The 10,485-nt window shown below is 39.2% G+C and overlaps 1 protein-coding gene across 1 annotated transcript; it reads left to right on the top strand.

Annotated features, from left to right (window-relative positions):
- Positions 1 to 11: 11 nt before the first annotated feature.
- LOC146644977 (putative pleckstrin homology domain-containing family N member 1) lies at positions 12 to 10,432 on the top strand. Its single transcript, XM_085394335.1, has 12 exons — positions 12 to 113; positions 532 to 694; positions 3,146 to 3,251; positions 3,835 to 3,981; positions 4,238 to 4,324; positions 5,367 to 5,454; positions 5,546 to 5,682; positions 5,772 to 5,918; positions 7,958 to 8,044; positions 8,484 to 8,559; positions 8,671 to 8,747; positions 9,984 to 10,432. Exons 2-12 carry the CDS (start codon positions 600 to 602, stop codon positions 10,113 to 10,115), a joined length of 1,179 nt encoding a protein of 392 aa, XP_085250461.1. The 5' UTR covers positions 12 to 113; positions 532 to 599; the 3' UTR covers positions 10,116 to 10,432.
- Positions 10,433 to 10,485: the final 53 nt, after the last annotated feature.

The raw sequence follows: 10,485 nt of genomic DNA, 5'->3' as shown, positions 1-10,485 counted from the left end.
AGTCAAGTTCAGCGCATGTAAACTAGACAGGCATGGCCCCATCTTTCCCAATAAGATAACTGCTTCCACACGTTTCACAACAAGGAGGGAGCTTGTCTTATCAACTTCAGGAGGTATGATAGTTTTTGACCTTCATCTGGTCGGCTCGTCTTTTTGTGACAAAACAGTTTTTATTTATCATGCTGATACATCAGCAGGTTCCCAGCGTAAGTTCAGAGTGTAAAATAGGAAGCTGCTCAGTCATCTGCCGACGGCCAACTGACAGGAAGGAAGGAACAACTACTACGCTGCGATTCAACAAAAACCTGCCACTTTTGTCTTCAATTCCTCTTCAAAAGCTTTTTGTTTTCGGGGCTCTGTGGAAATACACACTGAATGCTGGCAAAAAGGGGGAACTAGAGCTTAGCAGCACACCGCCTCCTCATCCCCTGCTCCTGTGCACAATATCCTCTTCTAAACCCACCCCCCCATTTTTTTGCTATCTCTTTGGTTTTAATGAGGCACGCACAAACTGTTTGGATGATTGTCTAGACAGATGGTGCTCAGTGTGTGGAACAGAAGCTGAGACGAGGTAAAGAGGGACAGACTCCTTCTCCGTCATGGGATGCTGCAGTGTGACCCAGAGGCATACTGGAGTGGACGAGGTGGGCCCTGATGAGATTGAGCTCCTGGAACTCTCTGGAGACAATTTAGGGTAAGACACAAATGCAAGATTAGTGTTTGAAGCTAGGAGCTGTTCAAAAAATAAAACAAACAATTTTATTTCACTGTATTTTGATCCTGCAACAAAAAGTTAACTATATAAATATATATATAAATATATAAATAACAGTTAACAGAACGGCAACGTGTGAATTTCACTCAGTATTTTTTTGAGTGTATCTCTAAAGTCACTTTAAATGTGGTTTTTCTGTGTTTTGGAGGAAGCGGTGGCAGGCTGTAAAGTGAAAAGAGAGCTGCTTCTCTTTCAACACATGCGGTTTTCTGTGGCATTTCATTCTTGACATTTTTAAGGTGATAATGTAAAACGCAAGCATAATCCTTTTCAGCACTGCAGCATATTCAGTGTTATCATGTACAGGATATACCACACACACTACATGCTTGGCTTTACAGTAACAGGATGTGTTGTCACACAGAGCACTTTAAACTTTAAAACTAGATTTAAATCCAACAAGAAAAAGAAAACAAAAACTGCAGAACAACCAATGACACGCGTTCGATTTCTGCCCATCAGCACCTCATGGAGACACAAGACAGGAGAGCTAATTGGCTCCTATTTACTCAACATGAACTTGGGTGCTCAGTGATGCTGCACTGATGTGATTAGCAGATTACTATAAGACAATGGTTGAAGCATGGAGGGGTTTAATACAGAGTAAGGGCGGGACAAATCCCCTCTCATTCAAAGGCTGGGGGATTAGCAGAAGCTAATCACTGCAGGAGCTTCTGCTCCTTATGTGTAGCTCTTTAATTATAACTGCTTATCAGGCAAGCCACTTATGTTTGTATTTCATAACACACACAAAAGTGTGTGTTTCAAAGATGTCTTAGAATGTGCGCTTGCTAGCTACTGACTGGCTCAGTATACTGATGCTGACCTTGTTTATATACAAGAAAATAATGCAATTTCAGGAGAACCGGCTTAACTAGTGCCGTCACTAGTATGATAATAACAAAAACAGCTATAACGTTTAATCACCAGATGAGTTAGATCAGTAAATATCTAACAGTAATAACAACTTCAAGTCAGTTTATTATTAAACTTGACTTTATTTCCCCAGCCATGATTGTTTTTGTGTTGTTTCAGAGTTCCAGGTTTATTTACATGGCTTCTTGAATGCACTCAGTAATTATATTAAATGGTAAATGGCCTGTATTTGTATAGCGCTTTTCTAGTCCCTAAGGACCCCAAAGCGCTTCACACTACATTCAGTCATTCACCCATTCACACACACATTCACACACTGGCGATGGCAAGCTACATTGTAGCCACAGCTGCCCTGGGGCGTACTGACAGAGGCGAGGCTGCCGGACACTGGCGCCACCGGGCCCTCTGACCACCACCAGTAGGCAAACATGGGGTTAGTATCTTGCCCAAGGATATTTGGCATGCAGCCAGGAGGCAGCCTGGGATCGAACTACCGACCTTCTGATTAGTGGCTGACCTGCTCTGCCACCTGAGCTACAGCCGGTGGCAGAGCAGCAATCATAATATAAAATGTGAAGTTGAACTGTGTGTGAAGTCATTGTTGTGTTCACGAAACCTGTTTAAACTTTGTGTTATGGCATGTCATCCTGCCGGAAACAGCCTTTAGAAGGTGTCTATACTGTGGCCATACCAGGCCAGCATTATGTGGTTATATGTTATATATGGTTATACCACCTGCCTCAGTCATTTGATATCTTTCTCAGAAAATGAGTTTTGATTGATTGACGGTTTTCAAGCATGTGGTCATATATACAAAATAGAACTAAATAGAGCATATACATGAAGAAAAATAAAGTCCTCTAGTGCTCAAAAATGAGCAGGAGGAACCAACACTTATGAACTCTGACCCTATCACACATTTATAGCTCAGTCATATAGTTAGCTAGTTCCTGGGTAGGTTTAATACATTATATAACAACATTATGTAAAACATACAAAAATATCTATACTGAAAACACCTCTTGTAGCTTAATGCTCCCCCTCAATCAATCTATCAAACATATATTTATACATTGATTTAAATTTCTGGCAATGTGGACAATGCTTGTGCTTAGCCATTTTACAATGTTCTTAAAAACTATTGTATATTTCAATTACAAGGACCTATTATTATTTTCCTACAAATACAAGTAGTCAGCCTGCTCTAAGAGAGAGGATAACCCTCTTATGGCCATAACAGGCACAAATTGTTCAATTGTTTCATGGCCCAGTATTAGATAAATTAGAATTATTTTAAAATGTGAATGGTCCAAAGTCAAAATTTAACTTACTTCTCAAACAATAATATGAAATCATATCTACTTCCTTTCAGCTCTGCATGACTATACTCAAAAATCGACCATTTTGGCATGTATGCTAATTGTCAGTACAGTTATGACTAATGCATTAAAGTGTTTGTACCTTCACTGAGCAAGAGTGCGTGTTTGTTTTCAGTGTGTGGAGCCTGGGAGAAACCAGACTTCAGCTGTCTGTGAGGAACAGCAGAGACGAGCAGCCCCAGCCACCACGCAGACCTTCAATACCACACCTGGAACAAGAGGTTGCTATGTGTGTGTGCTGTGTACTTGACAAATAAACATCTTGACACTTTGATCGTGCACTTTTCAAGGTCAGAGCATGCTGTGTGGTTGAGTCTGAATTAACACTTGTAGTGCTCAGCCGGGGTGAGACGAGACCTCGTGCGCTGTAGGAATTTCCAATGCAACGGTGACATATTCTGCATTCCCCTTTGGTGTGATTCAAACTTTACAGGAAATATACAAGAGAGGAAACATTGCTAGACACAGCTTTGTTCTCAGACTTGATTCAACTCTTACACTTTACCTCTGTATTTGTTCCCTAAAGACACACACAAAGTTTGCCTAAAGACAGTGATTCAAGCCTTGCAATGGTGAAATACATTCAGGTTTGCTGTGTAATGCATGTGTTAATACTGACTATAAATAAATACAGTGATACGAGATAGTGGGAAGGGGGAAATGGCCACCCACTAGAAATTTTTTTTTAATTCTCTCTATTTAAGAGAAAACCTTGCATCTTTTAACACTGCTGTCAAAGACAGACAAAAATAAGACACATGAAATGAGCCACAGACATGGGGTGATATATTTTTGTGTCTCTAGGTGGTGCTGTGGGGAAAGAGCAGAGATGAGCTCCACCAAAGGATATACTCCCAACAGCCAATCAGGGGCTGGGAGGGCCAAGCTGCCCACATGTATGGAGAGATCATCCACTCCTCACTGGTGTCTCTCTACATCAGCTACACACAGGTAATATGGTAACACACAAAAGGAGTGAGAAATTTAATGTGTGAGACAGTCCTTGGATTTAGACTAAACTAAAATGAACAACAAAATAAAATGAAAAAAATTGCTGCAATAAGAAAAATCACATTTAAATTAGTTTAATTAGTTATAAATTAGTTAAATATCATAAACAAGTCACTTAGCACCCACACATGTGTTTATGTGGCCCTTTTAAAAAAGCAGTGAAAATGATTAAATCCTGTGAATTGTGCCTCTGCAGGAAACCCAAGAACACTTCCTGGTTTTGTTCTCTTTCCACCTACTCATCCTTTCTCTGGACCACTCTCGGCAAGACTTTGTTTATGAGGTATTCTTTATACTTTTTAAGACGTGTGGTTAGAAATGCTATGTTAGCAGACGATCACTGGAAAACTGAAGTAAACATATTTTTTCACAGAAGTGAAAACCTTTATTGGATTAGTGTAGTGTAACATAAAACTAAAAGTGGGTGTTAATAATAAAGCTGCGGGGGGTTGGAAATTAAATCACGGGCTGTCATTTGTGCCCTGCAGAAAACAGCTACAACAGAGCATTTTTAACTCATTCTATGAGGACCCCAAGCCAAACTGGTCGACATAAACAACAAACCTTTTAAACATGATATCAGCTTAAAAGTGTGATCATACACTACATGCATGTGTATTTAAATTCTAGTGGGGGTTGTTCCTTATGAGGGGGTCGTTGACCCAGTACTAGCCTTTTACGTCATCACATGAACCAAGGTTTGGGAAAAGGCATGGGACATTACCACTGCTGAAGCCACTGTGAAACCTTACCCCTCCCAGGCTACTGAGGTCACCTAATGGAAGGCTCTTTAGATCCTTGTGTTGTACATGCACATGCCTTTTTTCACACATTGGCTTTATTAATAATGAAAAATTAATTCATTAACTTATTAAATTGTCTCTTGTGATCAGAAAACTGTATACTGTAACTTTAGACCCTAGTCATAATACCCTGCATCAAGCTGCATTCAAACAGGTTAGAATTTTACTTCCAAGTTGCAAAAGGTGAAAATAGAATGATTTAAGTTTTTATTTCCAGCTATGGGTCAAACCCCAAATATACTGTCAAACGTCTATAATGCAGCTATTCAGATCCACTGTGCCTGCCGCCTTCCCAAACACCTTTCACTTTTTTTTGATGAAAATCTCCAAACTTTGTAGGGTGAATTATGTTTTGAAAGTGTAGAAACACAATAAATCTGCAGGAACTTTTAGGGATCAATGTCCTAAATTCTTAAATGTTGGGTTTTTGTTGTCAGGCAATTTCTGCACTGCAATCTTAATACAGGAATCTAATCGTCGGTGTTATTCATTTCTTTAAGTTTGTCTTCGTTTATCTTGCAGGGCATTCTTCCCCTTTCTGGACTTTCCTTCCAAGTTGTCTCTCTGGACTTGGACGCGTCACATTCGCCACACATGTTTGAAATCAGCAGTGAGTCCGTGGAAATTACAGAGTTCCACTAAGACGTGCAAAGCAGTGTGAAAAACTAAGCATGGTTTATGCTGTTCCCTCTTCTATCCAGGTCCAGTGATGGACTCCAAGGTGTTCACGTGTGCCAGTGCGGCAGACCTACAGAAATGGATGCAGCACGCAGAAGACAGGAGATACAAGGCCATGATCCAACCCATGAGTCCCTCCCACTGCGCTCTCTCCTATCTAGTACTGACTAACTGTTGCACTGCATCTGGTTACCAAAGTATTGTAGTTACATGTCAGTAAAATACACTGTGCACATATTTCTCTTCTAGTTACCGTGTGATGAGAACTGGAAAAGAGAAGAACTGAAAAAATACTTACTACAAGCTCCAATATGGCAATGGGAGGGCTCGCCCATACAGCACATGGGTCAGCCGAGCTACGTATCTATTGTCCACATCATCAACACACAGAGACAGGTAGTAAATACTCTTCAACGTCCTCTGAAAGTTTTCTGTAACATATTTTTAAAACATTTTTTGTGTGTTGACATATTAAACTAAAGATGATCAACTGTTTGGCGGGCACAAAAATCACCAAAATTAGACGGTAGGCAATTTCCATTTAGATCATTAAATAGAAACTTGACTTCTTTTTTAAATCCTAATAAAAATTATCTTGTTTTATTAGAATTATAAAATAGTCTTTGGGGAAATGATGAAGCCATCATAGGGAACCAAAAAAATTGCTTGCAAATTAATAATAAGACTGCTCTGAGTTCTCATTCACGGTAAAAAAGGATTGGGTAACTATGACATTAACATTGTGCAACTAACTTATGACAAACCACAACTGGAAAGTCTTGTTAAAATCATGTTCATTGCATTCATATATTGTATGAATGCAATGAACATGATGTATACATGCTGTCTTTCAGCATGGAAAGACATTTTCTTCTGACTTCTTAAAGGCCTCAGAAAAGTGTAAAGACCCTATTTTCAGTACTCTTTCCTTCTACATTTACCACATGATGCAAGTTGAACCATAATTGACAAGAGCACATATTTCCCCTCAGCTCCTAAGAAAAAGGATGTGCAACCTTGTTCTCTATCACCATGTAGCAGTTTTCACTCTTTTCAGCTATGAGTTCTCATAAATATACATTGATACGTGTGTAATTCGATCTTCCAACAACTTAATGCAATCTCATAAACTTAGAATTAATCCAATTAAAAATACAGTCCTCCCACCATCTTGAATACAGTTGTTGAGATAGACATCGCTATTCCGCATAACTGCGTTTTATATATGACTAGAGACCAGCCACCTGCGTAGGACATGTTAAAACTCATAGGCATACGAATGCAGACTCACCATATGACAGATCATAGCTGTGTTTTATCATAAAGAATGTGACCGGCGTCTGGATAAAACGTCATTCTCTACATCATCAAATCAAGCATCATCTCTTGAACCAAAATATGGGTGTTTTAACACACAAAAACTTAAATATGCTTATTTATTCATGATATTTTCTCAATTATTTATTTCCAGCAGATTAGACATATGACCCTGCCCTCCAGACAGCTGCCAACAGGCTGGCTAAACAACAACAACAACAGCTGGTTATAAGCTAACATTATGTCAGCTAATGTTAGGGTGGAGTGTTCTAAAAACAAACAAAAAGAAAAAACACAGTTTTCTTCAGATAAACAGGTTGATATACATTCTCATTCACATCATATGAGAGTTTATTCACAAGTGTCCGAGTTAGATCTACTTCAAAAAAGTATCTCGAAAGCCAGCTAACAGCTGCTAACTGTGGCTAACAGAAGCTAAACAGTAGGTAGCAGAGACTAACATCAGCTAACAGCAACTAACATAGATTAATCCCAGATAACAGAGACTAACAGCCACTAACAGTGGCTATCAGCAGCATAAACAGCAGGTAACATAGACAGAGATAACCCCAGATCACAGAGGCTTACAGCGGCAAAAACAGCTGCACTTACTGACAGAGAAGTTCAGGGTATCTTCAACAAGTCACTTCTCTGTCCCTGTCATGGGCAGAAGTGAGATTCAGATTAGTGTTGTTCTTTGTTCAGATTATCTAAAATGAACATGGGCAAGAATTTCCATAAAGCTGCTCAATGCACAAAAAGTCTTTTCAAAAGACAACAAAAGCGGATAAAAATCCTAGAAAAAATTAATGTGATCGTCCTTTAAATTGGAAATATAACACGGTATATGTCTGTGAAGGTTCTCAGTCATCCAGGTCATGGTAGTCAAAGGAGCTTGCAAAGAAAAATGTCTGGACTTCTTTAGGTTTAAATCTGGGACTCTCCACCAGTTGACTTTAGAACTGAAGAAGCTTCTCGGATGAGAGGTGAAACGTCTTCAAGCAACTTAAAGAAGTCAAGATGCTTTTCTTTGCAAGCTCCTTTGATAACACGGTATAACAGGAAATGTGAGTATGCTCACATACAGTAACCAAGGCATGCTGGCTTTGTTCTTTTAGGGTCTCCAAGAAAGACTGATGGTTCTCTTCCCTCAAGACATCGTGCTTCTATCTGTTGACAACAAGCGCCTGACTATAAGATATGAGGTACTGCAAAATTACTCTGTGGGAAAAATCCATAATAACACCTTTTCTGCTGCTGTGACAGCAAAACTTCCCAGTGTCCCAGTAATTATGACATGTTCCTTGTTATTTTGGTAGGTAACATGGTAGTTCAAACTTTCTGCCTTCATCATTCAGTATCTTTGTAGTAGAAAATTATTTCCAAAATGATGAACTAACTATTCTTTCTTCATTTTCGCTCGTATTTATATATACACTGTTAGAGAAGTGGATGCTCAGGCTTCAGACTGCTCTACATGTTTAGTTTCTGGCTGAGCTTTTAGACTTTCGACTGCGTATGATGTGAGAGGAGATGTTGTTTATATGGTTATCTGTCTTTAAGGACAGAAGCCCAGCTCACCTGTTGTTAAAACCTTTAAAGCAGCATCTAGAAAACAACTTGTCTTTTCTGTCATTCTAACAGGGAAGGTTGCCCCGACAAAGTGTCAAAGCAGTTGAGAGGTCAGCCTTGCCTGGACGGCTGGAGTTTGAACTGATAGGTACACTCTACACACGTGGTATCTTTGTATTTTTAGTTAAATGCAGCGTTGGAAGGGCAAAAATAAATATGTGATTCATTTCATATAATCACTGTTTTTGTTTGGATTTAGGTGAACTGGTGGAGCCGCTGCAGGTCTCTTGTACCTGCATGGAGGATTATCAGAACTGGATTTTTCAGTTACAACAGGTTAGACATGATTGTATGATTATACATGTTTAATGAACCATTAAAGAATAATGTATGGGCTGTAACAGTGAAAGAGGCTAAACAGGTCAGGAGAGATGAGGGAGTCACAGGGAAGGTGATCGTTTGCAGCCAGTTTGTGTAGGTTTAATTTTAAACATTATTATGTGCTTTTTATTTAAATGAGTGAAAAATAAAGAAATTTTAAAAATACTTTTCTGCAAATTAATTAAAAAAACTGCCATGTAACACTTTATCAGCCAGCAATACTCATTCACCGGACACTTCATTGGGTACACCTTGCTAGTTCTTCATGGCATAAATTCAACAGAGTGATGGAAACATTCGTCGGAGATTTTGTTCCATGTTAACATTATAGCATCACACATTTGCACAACTGTGGACAATAGAAGGCACAACTTGTGAAATGTAGCCTCGTTTTTCTTTTCTTAGTCGACACGAGTGGCACCTGTTGCGGTCTTCTGCTGCTGCTTTCAGAGATGGTCTTCTGCATACATCGGTTGTAACTAGTGGTTATTTCCATGCTTGAAGCAGTCTGGCCGGTCTGCGCTGGCCTTTGGCATCAAAGACATTTTCTCCTTCTAGGATCATTCTCTATAATCCCTCGAGATGGTTATAATGGAAAATCCAGTTTAAATCACCTTTATTCCCCATTCTGATGTTTAGTTTGCAAGTCATCTTGAACATGTCCACATGCCTAAAGGTGATTTGCTGATTAGATATGTGTGTTAACAAGCAGTTGAACATGTATATCTAATGAAGTGACCAACAAAGAGTTTTTTTGGCCTAAATGGTTTGCCAAGAGCAGGAGGACATAAACATTCAAGAAAATTGTGGCATTAAACGGTACGTTTCCTTAGCAGTTGTAAAGTAGCTGCATAATAAAATACTTTCTAGAAGAAAACTTTCTATGAACTGACCGATCACATTTCTGCATAGTTTAGGCTTATGTGTGGTAGTCACTTGTTTTAGTTTGGTATGAAAATCAACTTGTATGAACTTGTTTGAGATTAAAAGCACATTCATGCAGCTATATTCAGCAACTCTGAAAGCAGAAGATATAAAAAATGTTTATTTGGACACTCCTTAAGCCCAGGCTTTTTAAAGTCCGTTGTTTTTCTAGATGCAAGAAAAACTGCTTGTCATGCAGAACATGACGTGTGGTGCTTTAACCGTGCGGCATATTTGCATAAACAAGATTTTCTTTTTAATTTGCAGCCAGACAGAAGCAACCATGTTACTGTGAGTCAACCGCCACCTCCGATAATGCCAAAGCTGCAGAGGAACAGGAAGGAGTCCCAGGAACCAATGCTAGCAGCCGACCCATATCACATCAATGGACGCGGCTGATTCCTCAGACGGGAGGAAGAGCCTCAAACGTCACTGTAATCATAAATTTGAAACATGTAGATAATTTGTACATATGTCTCGTATGTGCCACAACATGGAGGCAGAGCAGTGAAGACTTCTCGTTCTAATCTTTGATATATTTGGTTGATTTTGTCACTGTGAACAGACAGAACACAGCACTTAAAGCCAGTATTCATGTTCGAGCGTAAACTAGTCCTTGACCCAGTTTCAGAGCAGATCAGACCTGAAGAAATGTTAGATGTAGAAACTGTAGAGTCTCAAAAATAGCTTAAACTTAGGGGTGAATAAACTGTAAATACCTGTATGTAGCTTTGTTTTACCTTTTCAAAATAAACTATTTAAAAAAGTT

The sequence above is a fragment of the Rhamphochromis longiceps genome, linkage group LG20 (assembly GCF_057381845.1).
Source record: "Rhamphochromis longiceps isolate RC_006_pf linkage group LG20, R_longiceps_female_GT1.1, whole genome shotgun sequence".
Lineage (NCBI taxonomy): Eukaryota > Metazoa > Chordata > Actinopteri > Cichliformes > Cichlidae > Rhamphochromis > Rhamphochromis longiceps.
Note: the sequence above shows the minus strand (reverse complement) of the source record. Positions and strands in the feature narration are given on the sequence as shown.

Excerpts from the sequence above, each read along its gene's own strand:
- LOC146644977 (XM_085394335.1), top strand. The coding sequence starts at position 600 with ATGGGATGCTGCAGTGTGACCCAGAGGCATACTGGAGTGGACGAGGTG. Across the intron at positions 5,919-7,957 it reads TCATCAACACACAGAGACAG|GGTCTCCAAGAAAGACTGAT; the intron begins GTAGTAAATACT and ends TTGTTCTTTTAG. Across the intron at positions 8,045-8,483 it reads GCCTGACTATAAGATATGAG|GGAAGGTTGCCCCGACAAAG; the intron begins GTACTGCAAAAT and ends TCATTCTAACAG.